We start from the raw sequence: 15,082 nt of genomic DNA, 5'->3' as shown, positions 1-15,082 counted from the left end.
GTCCCTGGTGTACGCGGCTCTCTGGCCCTCGCCCAGCCCGGGGCCACCGCCCGGGGCCACCTCGGGGCCACCGCGGCCACCGGGGGACGGCGTGGAGTACGCGGCGCTGAGGGGCTGAGGGCGCACATGGGGGGCACCTGGGGGGCACCTGGGGGCACCTGGGGGGGACCCTGGGGGGCACCTGGGCACACGCTGGGGGGGGCACCTGATGGGCACCTGGGGGCACCTGGGGGACACCTGAGGGCACCTGGGGGGCACCTGGGGGGCACCTGGGGGGCATCTGGGGGCACCTGGGGGGCACCTGGGGGGCACCTGGGGGGCACCTGGGGGTACCTGGGGGGCATCTGGGGGGCATCTGGGGGCACCTGGGGGGCACTTGGGGGGCATCTGGGGGCATCTGGGGGCACCTGGGGGGGCACCTGGGCACACCTGGGGGGCACCTGGGGGCATCTGGGGGGCACCTGGGGGCACCTGGGGGTACCTGGGGGCACCTGGCACACCTGGGGGGCACCTGGGGGGCATCTGGGGGGCACCTGGGGGCACCTGGGGGGGTACCTGGGGGCATCTGGGGGCACCTGGGGGGCACCTGGGGGGCATCTGGGGGCATCTGGGACACTTGGGGGGCATCTGGGCACACTGGGCACACCTGGGCACACCTGGGGGCACCTGGGGGGAACGGGGGGGGCATCTGGGGGGCACCTGGGGGCATTTGGGGGCACCTGGGACACTTTTGGGTCATTATGGGTCATTCCAGGGACACTTTGGGGCCATTTTGGGTCATTTTGGGGCCATCTGGGGTCACTTCGAGGCCATTTTGGGTCATTTTGGAGCCATTTCGGGGTCATTTCGGGGGATATTTTGGGGCCATTTGGGGCCATTTTGGGTCATTTTGGGCCATTTTGGGGCCATTTTGGGTCATTTTGGGTCATTTGGAGCCATTTTTGGGTCATTTTGGGGCCATTTGGGGTCACTTCGAGGCCATTTTGGGTCATTTTGGGCCATTTTGGATCATTTTTGGGGCCATTTTGGGGATATTTTGGGGCCATTTTGGGTCATTTTGGGACACTTTGGGGCCATTTTGGGCCATTTTGGGTCATTTCGGAGCCATTTTGGGGCCATTTTGGGTCATTTTGGGTCATTTGGGGGCCATTTTGGGTCATTTTGGGTCATTTTGGGGACACGGCGGCCGCCCCCCAATAAAATCCTCGTTCATTAAAGGCTTAATTGGCTCATTGGGGGGGGGGGGAGGGGCAGGGTCGGGGTGGGGGAGGGGCGAGATCAAAGGGGGGGGAGGGGGGAGGGTGGGGAGGGGCGCCAGCCGCTTTTTTCCCACGCCCCTCCCCCACCCCGATGGGGATTTTTGGGGGGGGTGGGGGAGGGGCGAGATCAAAGGGGGGGTGGGGGAGGGGCCGAGGAGGGTGGGGGAGGGGGTGAGAGCTTTTTTCCCACGCCCCTCCCCCACCCCGATGGGGATTTTTTTGGGGGGTGGGGGAGGGGGTCGGGGAAGGTGGGGGAGGGGCCCAGCGGGTTTTTCCCACGCCCCTCCCCCACCCCTGGTGGGGATTTTTTTGGGGGGGTGGGAGGGGCGAGATCAAAGGGGGGGAGGGGAGGGGTGAGAGAGGGTGGGGGAGGGGCCCAGCAGGCTTTTTCCCACGCCCCTCCCCCCACCCCCAAAAATCCCCATGGGGGGGGTGGGGGAGGGGCCGAGGAGGGTGGGGGAGGGGTGAGAGCTTTTTTCCCACGCCCCTCCCCCACCCCCTGGTGGGGATTTTTTGGGGAGTGGGGGAGGGGCGAGGTCAGGAAATGCCGAAACTTCCTCCCGGAAGCCGCCTCACCCCTCCCCCACCCTCCCCCTTTCCCCTTCCCCCCCCGCCCCCCACCCCCGGCCCCGCCCCTCCCCCCACCCCCACCCCCCCCCCGTCCCCTCCCCCCCCCCTTCCGGCGGGAGTTGAGTTTTGGGTGGAAAACGCCGGAATTTGGGGAGCGAGAGAAGGAAAGGGGAGGGGAGGTAGGTGGGGGGGAGGGGCGGGGGGTGGGGGGGGAGGGGAGGCTGGGGACGGCTTGGGGACCTCCTGGGCTACCTGGGGACCCTTTTGGGCCACTTGGGGACCCTTTTGGGCTACTTGGGGACCTCCTGGGCTACCTGGGGACCCTTTTGGGCTACTTGGGGACCTCCTGGGCTACTTGGGGACCCTCTTGGGCCACCTGGGGACCTCCTGGGCTACTTGGGGACCCTCTTGGGCCACCTGGGGACCTCCCTGGGCCACCTGGGGACCACCTGGGCCACTTGGGGACCTCCTGGGCCACCTGGGGACCCTTTTGGGCTACTTGGGGACCTCCTGGGCTACTTGGGGACCTCCTGGGCTACTTGGGGACCCTCTTGGGCCACCTGGGGACCTCCTGGGCTACTTGGGGACCCTCTTGGGCCACCTGGGGACCTCCCTGGGCCACCTGGGGACCACCTGGGCCACTTGGGGACCTCCTGGGCCACCTGGGGACCCTTTTGGGCTACTTGGGGACCTCCTGGGCTACTTGGGGACCTCCTGGGCTACTTGGGGACCCTTTTGGGCTACTTGGGGACCCTTTTGGGCTACCTGGGGACCTCCTGGGCTACTTGGGGACCACCTGGGCTACCTGGGGACCTCCTGGGCTACTTGGGGACCTCCTGGGCCACCTGGGGACCCTTTTGGGCTACTTGGGGACCTCCTGGGCTACCTGGGGACCCTCTTGGGCCACCTGGGGACCTCCCTGGGCCACCTGGGGACCTCCTGGGCTACTTGGGGACCTCCTGGGCTACTTGGGGACCCTTTTGGGCTACTTGGGGACCCTTTTGGGCTACCTGGGGACCTCCTGGGCTACTTGGGGGACCCTCCTGGGCTACTTGGGGACCTCCTGGGCTACTTGGGGACCTCCTGGGCCACCTGGGGACCCTTTTGGGCTACTTGGGAACCTCCTGGGCTACCTGGGGACCCTTTTGGGCCACTTGGGGACCTCCTGGGCCACCTGGGGACCCTTTTGGGCTACTTGGGAACCTCCTGGGCTACCTGGGGACCCTTTTGGGCTACTTGGGGACCTCCTGGGCTACTTGGGGACCTCCTGGGCTACTTGGGGACCCTTTTGGGCTACCTGGGGACCTCCCTGGGCCACCTGGGGACCCTTTTGGGCTACTTGGGAACCTCCTGGGCTACCTGGGGACCCTTTTGGGCTACCTGGGGTCCACCTGGGCTACTTGGGGACCACCTGGGCTACCTGGGGACCACCTGGGCTACCTGGGGACCTCCTGGGCTACCTGGGGACCCTTTTGGGCCACTTGGGGACCTCCTGGGCCACCTGGGGACCCTTTTGGGCTACTTGGGGACCTCCTGGGCTACTTGGGGACCCTTTTGGGCTACTTGGGGACCTCCTGGGCTACTTGGGGACCCTCCTGGGCTACCTGGGGACCCTTTTGGGCTACCTGGGGACCTCCTGGGCTACTTGGGGACCCTCTTGGGCCACCTGGGGACCTCCCTGGGCCACCTGGGGACCACCTGGGCCACTTGGGGACCTCCTGGGCCACCTGGGGACCCTTTTGGGCTACCTGGGGACCTCCTGGGCCACTTGGGGACCCTTTTGGGCTACTTGGGGACCTCCTGGGCTACCTGGGACCCTCCTGGGCTACCTGGGGACCCTTTTGGGCTACTTGGGGACCCTCCTGGGCTACCTGGGGACCTCCTGGGCTACTTGGGGACCCTTTTGGGCTACCTGGGGACCACCTGGGCTACTTGGGGACCTCCTGGGCTACCTGGGGACCTCCTGGGCCACCTGAGGACCACCTGGGCTACTTGGGGACCTCCTGGGCCACCTCTCTCCTCCCTGGACCACCTGGGGACCCTCTTGGGCCACCTGGGGAACCCCTGGGCCACCTCCATCCCTCCTGGGCAACCTCCTGGGCCACCTGGGGACCCTCTTGGACCACCTCTCTCCTCCCTGGACCACCTGGGGACCCTCCTGGGCCACTTGGGGACATCTTGGGCCACCTGGGGACCACCTGGGCCACCTCCATCCTCCCTGGGCCACCTTCTGGGCCACCTGGGGCCACCTTGGACCACCTGGGGACTTCCTGGGCCACCTGGGGACCTCCTGGGCTACTTGGGGACCCTCCTAGGCCACCTGGGGACCCTCTTGGACCACCTGGGGACTTCCTGGGCCACCTGGGGACCCTCTTGGACCACCTGGGGACTCCCTGGGCCACCTGGGGACCCTCTTGGGCCACCTCTCTCCTCCCTGGGCCACTTGGGGACCCTCCTGGACCACCTGGGGACCCTCTTGGACTACCTCGGGTCTTCCTGGGAAACCACCTGGGCCACCTGGGGACCCTCTTGGGCCACCTCTCTCCTCCCTGGGCCACTTGGGGACCCTCTTGGACCACCTCTGTCCCTCCTGGGCCACCTCCTGGGCCACCTGGGGACCCTCTTGGACCACCTCTCTCCTCCCTGGGCCACTTGGGGACCCTCTTGGACCACCTCTGTCCCTCCTGGGCCACCTCCTGGGCCACCTGGGGACCCTCTTGGACCACCTCTCTCCTCCCTGGGCTACCTGGGGACCCTCTTGGGCCACCTCTCTCCTCCCTGGGCTACCTGGGGACCCTCTTGGGCCACCTCTCTCCTCTCTGGGCCACCTGGGGACCCTCTTGGACCACCTCTGCCCTCCCTGGACCACCTAAGGACCCTCTTGGGCCACCTCTCTCCTCTCTGGGCTACCTGGAGACCCTCTTGGACCACCTCTCTCCTCCCTGGACCACCTAAGGACCCTCTTGGGCCACCTCTCTCCTCCCTGGGCTACCTGGGGACCCTCTTGGACCACCTCTGCCCTCCCTGGACCACCTAAGGACCCTCTTGGGCCACCTCTCTCCTCCCTGGGCCACCTGGGGACCCTCTTGGGCCACCTCTCTCCTCCCTGGGCTACCTGGGGACCCTCTTGGACCACCTCTCTCCTCTCTGGGCTACCTGGGGACCCTCTTGGGCCACCTCTCTCCTCCCTGGGCCACCTGGGGACCCTCTTGGGCCACCTCTGCCCTCCCTGGACCACCTAAGGACCCTCTTGGGCCACCTCCTCCCCTTCCCCAGCCAACCACCGCAGCGACCGCCCCCCACCACCACCGTGGCCACCACCACCACCGCCGTGGCCACCATGTCCTCAACCCTGGTGCTGACCGTCTACGTGCTGACCTTCACCATCGGCTTCCCGGCCAACATCTTCACCTTGGCCACCTTACTAGCCAAATCCCGCCGCCGCCTAGCCACCGCTAGCCACAACCCCTCCTCGCTAGCCACCCTCAACTCCGCCGACCTCCTCCTCCTCAACCTCACGGCCGCCGATCTCCTCCTCTTACTCTTCTTGCCTTTCAAGATGGCCGAAGCCGCGGCCGGGATGAGGTGGCCACTACCGGCCGCTTTGTGTCCGGTAGCCAATTTCTGCTTCTACACTAGCCTTTACCTCAGCGGCCTCTTCCTGGCGGCCCTGAGCGTCCGGCGTTACCTGGGCGTGGCCTTCCCGCTGCGGCGCCTCCGTTCCGGCCGCCTCTTGGCTATCAGCGCCTCGCTGTGGCTACTGGCCGCCGGCCACTGCTCCGTGGTCTTCGTGGCCGAGCTGCACGGACGAGACGGGCCCGAGGGAGGCGCCGGGGAGAGAGGGGGTGACCTCAAGAGTGGCCGCGGTGACCTCAAGGTTGGACACGGTGACCTCAAGGTTGGCCACGTTGACCCCGTTGACCCCAAGACCCTCAAACCCAACCCCATTGACCCCATTGACCCCAAGAGTGACCCCATTGACCCCAAGAGTGACCCCATTGACCCCATTGACCCCCCCATTGACCCCAAGACCGACCCCATTGACCCTGTTGACCCCCTTGACCCCAAGACCGACCCCGTTGACCCCCTTGACCCTCAAACCCAACCTCATTGACCCCGTTGACCTCAAGGTTGGCCACGTTGACCCCCTTGACCCCCTTGACCCCAAGAGTGACCCCATTGACCCCGTTGACCCCAAGACCGACCCCGTTGACCCCCTTGACCCCAAGACCCTCAAACCCAACCCCATTGACCCCATTGACCCCAAGAGTGACCCCATTGACCCCCTTGACCTCAAGGTTGGCCCCGTTGACCCCAAGAGTGACCCCATTGACCCCCTTGACCCCCTTGACCCCATTGACCCCCTTGACCCCAAGACCCTCAAACCCAACCTCATTGACCCCATTGACCACCCCGTTGACCTCAAGAGTGACCCCCTTGACCCCCTTGACCCTCAAACCCAACCCCCTTGACCCCCTTGACCCCGTTGACCCCAAGACCGACCCCATTGACCCCCTTGACACCAAGACCCTCAAACCCAACCCCGTTGACCCCCTTGACCTCAAGAGTGGCCACGTTGACCCCAAGACCGACCCCGTTGACCCCGTTGACCTCAAGGTTGGCCACGTTGACCCCCTTGACCCCAAGACCCTCAAACCCAACCCCATTGACCCCCTTGACCCCAAGACCGACCCCGTTGACCTCATTGACCCCAAGAGTGACCCCATTGACCCCATTGACCCCAAGACCGACCCCATTGACACCCTTGACCCCAAGACCCTCAAACCCAACCCCCTTGACCCCCTTGACCCCGTTGACCCCAAGACTCTCAAACCCAACCCCATTGATCCCATTGACCCCAAGAGTGACCCCACTGACCCCATTGACCCCAAGAGTGACCCCATTGATCCCATTGACCCCAAGACCGACCCCATTGACCCCATTGACCCCATTGACCCCAAGAGTGACCCATTGACCCCGTTGACCCCAAGACCGACCCCGTTGACCTCCTTGACCCCAAGACCCTCAAACCCAACCCCATTGACCCCACTGACCCCAAGAGTGACCCCATTGACCCCCCCATTGACCCCAAGACCGACCCCCTTGACCCCCTTGACCCTCAAACCCAACCCCATTGACCCCCTTGACCTCAAGGTTGGCCCCGTTGAACCCAAGAGTGACCCCATTGACCCCCTTGACCCCATTGACCCCCTTGACCCCATTGACCCCAAGACCCTCAAACCCAACCTCATTGACCCCATTGACCACCCCGTTGACCTCAAGAGTGACCCCCTTGACCCCCTTGACCCTCAAACCCAACCCCCTTGACCCCCTTGACCCCGTTGACCCCAAGACTGACCCCGTTGACCCCCTTGACCCCAAGACCCTCAAACCCAACCCCGTTGACCCCCTTGACGCCAAGACCGACCCCATTGACCCCATTGACCCCATTGACCACCCCATTGACCCCAAGAGTGACCCCCTTGACCCCGTTGACCCCAAGACGCACAACCCAACCTCATTGACCCCGTTGACCCCATTGACCCCAAGACCGACCCCATTGACCCCCTTGACCCCAAGACCCTCAAACCCAACCCCGTTGACCCCCTTGACCTCAAGAGTGGCCACGTTGACCTCAAGAGGGACCCCGTTGACCTCAAGGTTGGCCATGTTGACCTCAAGACCGACCCCGTTGACCCCATTGACCTCAAGGTTGGCCACGTTGACCCCCTTGACCCCAAGACCCTCAAACCCAACCCCATTGACCCCGTTGACCCCATTGACCTCAAGAGTGGCCCCATTGACCCCATTGACCCCAAGACCGACCCCCTTGACCCCCTTGACCCTCAAACCCAACCCCATTGACCCCCTTGACCTCAAGGTTGGCCCCGTTGACCCCAAGAGTGACCCCATTGACCCCCTTGACCCCATTGACCCCCTTGACCCCAAGACCCTCAAACCCAACCTCATTGACCCCATTGACCACCCCGTTGACCTCAAGAGTGACCCCCTTGACCCCCTTGACCCTCAAACCCAACCCCCTTGACCCCCTTGACCCCGTTGACCCCAAGACCGACCCCGTTGACCCCCTTGACCCCAAGACCCTCAAACCCAACCCTGTTGACCCCCTTGACGCCAAGACCAACCCCATTGACCCCATTGACCCCATTGACCACCCCATTGACCCCAAGAGTGACCCCCTTGACCCCGTTGACCCCAAGACCCGCAACCCAACCTCATTGACCCCATTGACCCCCTTGACCCCAAGACCGACCCCATTGACCCCCTTGACCCCAAGACCCTCAAACCCAACCCCGTTGACCCCCTTGACCTCAAGAGTGGCCACGTTGACCTCAAGGTTGACCCCGTTGACCTCAAGGTTGGCCATGTTGACCTCAAGAGTGGCCACGGTGACCTCAAGGTTGGCCACGTTGACCCCAAGACCGACCCCGTTGACCCCATTGACCTCAAGGTTGGCCACGTTGACCCCGTTGACCCCAAGACCCTCAAACCCAACCCCGTTGACCCCGTTGACCCCAAGACCGACCCCATTGACCCCATTGACCACCCCATTGACCCCAAGAGTGACCCCCTTGATGCCCTTGACCCTCAAACCCAACCCCATTGACCCCCTTGACCCCAAGACCGATCCCGTTGACCCCATTGACCCCAAGACCCTCAAACCCAACCCCATTGACCCCCTTGACCTCAAGGTTGGCCCCGTTGACCCCAAGAGTGACCCCATTCACCCCCTTGACCCCAAGAGTGACCCCCCTGGACCCCGTTGACCCCCTTGACCCCAAGAGTGACCCCATTGGCCCCCTTGACCCCAAGACCCTCAAACCCAACCTCATTGACCCCCTTGACCCCAAGACCGACCCTGTTGACCCCCTTGACCCCAAGACCCTCAAACCCAACCCCAATGACCCTGTTGACCTCAAGAGTGACCCCATTGGCCCCGCTGACCCCAAGACCAACCCCATTGGCCCCGCTGACCCCAAGACCCTCAAACCCAACCCTGTTGACCTCAAGACCCTCAACCCCATTGACCCCAAGACCTTCAACCTCGTTGACCCCAAGACCGACCCCATTGACCCCGTTGACCTCAAGACCCTCAAAGCCACCCCCATTGACCCCCTTGACCCCAAGATCAATCCCGTTGACCCCGTTGACCCCAAGACCTTCAACCTCGTTGACCACAAGGGTGACCCCATTGACCCCAAGACCCTCAACCCCGTTGACCCCGTTGACCCCAAGACCCTCAAACCCAACCCCGCTGACCCCATTGACCTCAAGGGTGACCCCGTTGACCTCAAGACCCTCAAAGTCAATCCCGTTGACCCCAAGACCCTCAAACCCAACCCCGTTGACCCCCTTGACCCCCTTGACCCCAAGACCAACCCCATTGACCCCAAGACCCTCCAAGCCAACCTTGTTGACCTCAAGACCTTTAACCCCAAGACCCTCAACGTCGTTGACCCCAAGACCCTCAAACCCAACCCCGGTGACCCCGTTGACCTCAAGACCCTCAAGCCCGTTGACCTCAAGGCCGACCCTGTTGACGCCGTTGACCTCAAGACCCTCAAACCCAACCCCGTTGACCCCAAGACCTTTAACGCCGAGACCTCCAACCTCGTTGACCGTAAGGGTGACCCCGTTGACCCCAAGACCCTCAAACCCAACCCCGTTGACCCCAAGACCCTCAAACCCAGCCCCGTTGACCCCATTGACCCCAAGACCAACCCCATTGACCCCGTTGACCTCAAGACCCTCAACCTCTCCAAGACCTCCAATCCCAAAATCCCCAGGGCCTCCAACCCCGTTGACCCCAAGGGTGACCCCATTGACCCCAGGGGTGACTCCATTGACCCCAAGGGTGATCCCATTGACCCCATTGACCCCATTGATCCCAAGGGTTACCCCATTGACCCCACTGATCCCATGGGTGACCCCATTGACCCTAAGGGTGATTCCATTGACCCCACTGACCCCAAGAGTGACCCCAATGACCCCAAGAGTGACCCCAATGACCCCAAGGGTGACTCCATTGACCCCATTGACCCAACTGACCCCAAGGGTGATTCCATTGACCCCATTGACCCAGGGGTCATCCCATTGACCCCAAGAGTGACCCCAATGACCCCATTGACCCCGTAGGATGACCCCATTGTCCCCACTGCTGACCCCATTGACCCCATTGACCCCAAGGGTGACCCCATTGACCCCATTGTCCCCACTGCTGACCCCATTGACCCCACTGACCCCAAGGGTGACCCCATTGACCCCAAGGGTGACCCCATTGACCCCATTGACCCCGTAGGATGACCCCATTGTCCCCACTGCTGACCCCATTGACCCCATTGACCCCAAGGGTGACCCCATTGTCCCCACTGACCCCAAGGGTGATTCCATTGACCCCATTGACCCCAAGGGTGACCCCATTGACCCCAAGGGTGACCCCATTGACCCCATTGACCCCGTAGGATGACCCCATTGTCCCCACTGCTGACCCCATTGACCCCATTGACCCCAAGGGTGACCCCATTGACCCCAAGGGTGACCCCATTGTCCCCATTGACCCCAGGGGTCACCCCATTGACCCCAAGAGTGACCCCATTGACCCCATTGACCCCGTAGGATGACCCCATTGTCCCCACTGCTGACCCCATTGACCCCATTGACCCCAAGGGTGACCCCATTGACCCCACTGACCCCAAGGGTGACCCCATTGTCCCCATTGACCCCAGGGGTCATCCCATTGACCCCAAGAGTGACCCCAATGACCCCATTGACCCCGTAGGATGACCCCATTGTCCCCACTGCTGACCCCATTGACCCCATTGACCCCAAGGGTGACCCCATTGACCCCACTGACCCCAAGGGTGACCCCATTGACCCAGGGGTCACCCCATTGACCCCAAGAGTGACCCCATTGACCCCATTGACCCCGTAGGATGACCCCATTGTCCCCACTGCCGACCCCATTGACCCCATTGACCTCACTGACCCCACAGGCCACCCCGCCGACCTCTCGACCCCCAACCGCCCCTCCCGCTGCTACGACGACTTCTCGGCGGCCCAGCTGCGCTTCGTGCTGCCGCTGCGCCTCGAGTTCTTCTTCGTCCTCTTCCTCGCCCCTTTCTCCGTCACCGTCTTCTGCTACGTCGGCTTCATCCGGGCCCTGCTGGCCAGGCCGGCCTTGCCCAGAGCCAAACGGCGGCGAGCCGTGGGCTTGGCCGTGGCCACCACGGTCATCTTCGGCCTCTGCTTCGCCCCCTACAACGTCTCGCACCTGGTGGGCTTCGCGCAGGGCCTCAGCCCGGCCTGGCGCGTCTACGCCACGCTGCTCAGCGGCCTCAACGCCGCCATCGACCCTTTGGTCTTCTACTTCTCGTCCGGCGCCGTCCGGCAGGCGCTGGCCCGAGCGGGGGCGGCGGTCAGGGGGTGGGGGTGGGGGTGGGGGAAAGGGGGAGGGGAGGTGAGGTCTTGAACTTAAGACCCTCGAGCGCATTGACCACAAGACCTTCAAGCTCGTTGACCTCAAGGGCGACCCCGTTGATCCTGTTGACTTGAAGAATGACCCCGTTGACCCCATTGACCCCAAGACCGACCCTGTTGACCCCATTGACCTCAAGAACGACCCCGTTGACCCCATTGACCTCAAGAGCGACCACATTGGCCCCAAGACCCTCAAACCCAACCCCGTTGACCCCCTTGACCTCAAGAGTGACCCCATTGACCCCCTTGACCCCAAGACTGACCCTGTTGACCCCATTGACCTCAAGAGCGACCCCATTGACCCCCTTGACCCCAAGACTGACCCCATTGACACCCTTGACCTCAAGAGCGACCCCATTGACCCCATTGACCCCAAGACCAACCCCATTGACCCCAAGAGCGACCCCGTTGGCCCCATTGACCCCAAGACCCTCAAACCCAACCCCGTTGACCCCATTGACCTCAAGAGCGACCCCCATTGACCCCATTGACCCCAAGACCAACCCCATTGACCCCAAGAGCGACCCCATTGGCCCCGTTGACCCCAAGACCCTCAAACCCAACCCCGTTGACCCCATTAACCTCAAGAGCGACCCCCATTGACCCGTTGACCTCAAGAGTGACCCCATTGATCCCGTTGACCCGAAGACTGACCCCATTGACCCCCTTGACCTCAAGACCCTCAAACCCAACCCATTGACCCCATTGACCTCAAGAGCGATCCCATTGATCCCATTGACCCCAAGACCGACCCCATTGACCTCAAGAGCGACCCCATTGACCCTGTTGACCTCAAGACCGACCCCATTGACCCCATTGACCTCAAGAGCGACCCCATTGACCCGTTGACCTGAAGACTGACCCCATTGACCCCACTGACCTGAAGAGCGATCCCGTTGACCCTGTTGACCCCAAGACTGACCCCGTTGACCCCATTGACCCCAAGACTGACCCTGTTGACCCCATTGACCTCAAGAGTGACCCCATTGACCCGTTGACCTGAAGACTGACCCCATTGACCCCATTGACCTCAAGAGCAACCCCATTGACCCCATTGACCTCAAGAGCAACCCCATTGACCCCCTTGACCTCAAGACCCTCAAACCCAACCCATTGACCCCATTGACCTCAAGAGCGATCCCATTGATCCCATTGACCCCAAGACCGACCCCATTGACCTCAAGAGCGACCCCATTGACCCTGTTGACCTCAAGACTGACCCCATTGACCCCATTGACCTCAAGAGCGACCCCATTGACCCATTGACCTGAAGACTGACCCCATTGACCCCACTGACCTGAAGAGCGACCCCGTGGACCCCAAGACCGACCCCATTGACCTCAAGACCCTCAACCTCGTTGACCACAAGGGTGACCCCGTTGACCTCAAGAGAGGGGGTAGGGAGGGGGAAGGAACCCCAAAATCCTCTCAAATCTACCCAAAATTGCCCCAGATCTGCCCAAAATGCTGCTGGAAAGGGGGAAGGAACCCAAATCTCCCCAAAAATCCACCCAAAATTGCCCCAAATCCCCCCAAAATCCCCCCAAAATGCAGCTGGAAAGAGGGAAGGAACCCCAAAATCCCCCCAAATCCACCCAAAATCCCCCCAAAATACATCTGGAAGGGGTTGATGAACCCCAAAATTCCCCCAAATCCCCCCAAATTCCCCCCCAAATCGCCCCCAAATCCACCTGGAAGAGGTTAAGGAACCCCAAAATTCCCCCAAATCCCCCCAAATCCCAAAAATCCCCCCCAAAATGAACCTGGAAAGGGTTAATGAACCCCAAAATTGCCCAAAATCCCCTCAAATTCCCCCAAATCCCCTCAAAATGAACCTGGAAAGGGTCAAGGAACCCCAAAATCCCCTCAAAACCCCCCAAAATCTGTGCAAAATGCAGCTGGAAAGGGCAAAAGGAACCCCAAAATTGCCCCAAATCCCCCCAAATTCCCCCCAAAACTGCCCCAAATCCCCCAAAATCCCCCCAAATCCCCCAAATTCCGCCCAAAATTGTCCCAAATTCCCCAAAATCCCGCCCAAATCCCCCCAAAATTGCCCCAAATCCCCCAAATTCCCCCCAAAATTGCCCCAAATCCCCCAAAATCCCGCCCAAATCCCCTCAAAATCCCCCCCAAATCCCCCCAAATCCACCCAAAATCCCCCCAAAATGCAGCTGGAAAGGGGGAAGGAACCCCAAAATCCCTTCAAATCTGCCCAAAATCCCCCCAAAATCCCTGCAAATCCCCTCAAAATGAACCTGGAAAGGGTTAAAGAACCCCAAAATCCCCCCAAAGTCCCAAAAATCCTCCAAAATCCCCCCCAAATCTACCCAAAATGCAGCTGGAAAGGGTCAAGGAACCCCAAAATCCCCCCAAATCCACCCAAAATCCCCCCAACTCCCCCCCAAACCCCCAAAATCTGCCCAAAATGCAGCTGGAAAGGGTTGATGGATCCCAAAATCCCCAAAAATCCCCGCAAATCCTCCTAAAATCCACCTGGAAAGGGTTAAGGAACCCCAAAATCCCAAAAAATCCCCCCAAAATGCAGCTGGAAAGGGGGAAGGAACCCCAAAATCCCCCCAAATCCGCCCAAAATTGCCCAAAATCCCCCAAATCCCCCCAAAATGCAGCTGGAAGGTGTTGATGAACCCCAAAATTCCCCCAAAACCCCCCAAAATCTGTGCAAAATGCAGCTGGAAAGGGCAAAAGGAACCCCAAAATTGCCCCAAATCCCCCAAAATCCCCCCAAATTCCCCCCAAATGGCCCCAAATCCCCCAAATTCCGCCCAAAATTGTCCCAAATTCCCCAAAATCCCGCCCAAATCCCCCCAAAATTGCCCCAAATCCCCCAAAATCCCGCCCAAATCCCCTCAAAATCCCCCCTAAATCCCCCCAAATCCACCTGGAAAGGGTTACGGAACCCTAAAATCCCCCAAAATCCCCCCAAATCTCCCCAAAATGAACCTGGAAAAGGGGAAGGAACCCCAAAATCCCCCCAAATCCCCCCAAAATCCACCTGGAAAGGGGGAAGGAACCCCAAAATCCCCCAAAATCGCCCCAAAACCCCCGGAAACGGCTCCAAAAGCCCCCAGGGAAAGGGGGGGAAAAAGGGCGGGAAGGTCCCAAAATTCCCCAAATTCCCCCAAAATTCCACCTGGGAATTAAGGGAGCCCCACCCCCCCCCCCAAAAAAAAGCCCCCCCCAAACCCTCCCGGCCGCGATGACGTCACCCGCGCCGCGTGACGTCACACCCCCAATAAAATAAAACGGGAAAAGCGCAAAGCTCGACGGGAAGAAAAAAAAAACCAAACGGGGGCTGGGGGGGGTCCCGGGGGGTCCGGGAGGGGCGGAAATGGCCCCGCCCCTATCGCGATAGAGGCGACAGCGGCGATAGAAGCGCTCGGCCCCCCCCCAACCGCGGCCGTTGCCATGGCGACGGTCCTCCAGCGCCGCCCGCCCCAAGATGGCGGCGCCCTGAGCGGCCGCTCCTCCCCGCGCGCCCTTGGCGCCTCTATGGTGGCGCGGCCCCCGCGCGGCCTCAGCCAATGGGAGCGCCCGGAGGGAGACGCCATCGCGCACATTATCCAATCACAGAGCGACACGTCACGAGATAGGCGGGGTTTCACTCGCCCCTGACCCCGGAAGGCGGGACGGGAACTAGGCCGTGAGGCGGCAGCCAATGGGGAGAGCGCGGGGGCGGGACCAAGGTGGGCTCAGCCAATGGCAGCGCGCGGGCGGGAGGCGGCGGCCAATGGGAG

The 15,082-nt window shown here is 62.1% G+C and overlaps 1 protein-coding gene across 1 annotated transcript in view; it reads right to left on the bottom strand.

The window, feature by feature from the left end:
- The window catches only part of LOC138101357 (putative per-hexamer repeat protein 5), a 15,484-nt gene extending 10,313 nt beyond the window's left edge, over nucleotides 1-5,171 (bottom strand). The window contains exons 1-3 of the mRNA XM_068999154.1: nucleotides 5,111-5,171; nucleotides 556-666; nucleotides 61-137 (exon numbers count right to left, since the gene is read on the bottom strand). Coding sequence (XP_068855255.1) covers nucleotides 61-137; nucleotides 556-666; nucleotides 5,111-5,171 — 249 coding nt within the window. The remainder of the gene's footprint in view (nucleotides 1-60; nucleotides 138-555; nucleotides 667-5,110) is intronic.
- Between the last annotated feature and the right edge of the window lie 9,911 nt (nucleotides 5,172-15,082).

This window comes from Aphelocoma coerulescens, unplaced genomic scaffold, assembly GCF_041296385.1.
Source record: "Aphelocoma coerulescens isolate FSJ_1873_10779 unplaced genomic scaffold, UR_Acoe_1.0 HiC_scaffold_251, whole genome shotgun sequence".
NCBI classification, from domain to species: Eukaryota; Metazoa; Chordata; class Aves; order Passeriformes; family Corvidae; genus Aphelocoma; species Aphelocoma coerulescens.
The sequence above is the reverse complement of the archived record's forward strand: the minus strand, read 5'-3'. Positions and strand labels throughout refer to the sequence as shown.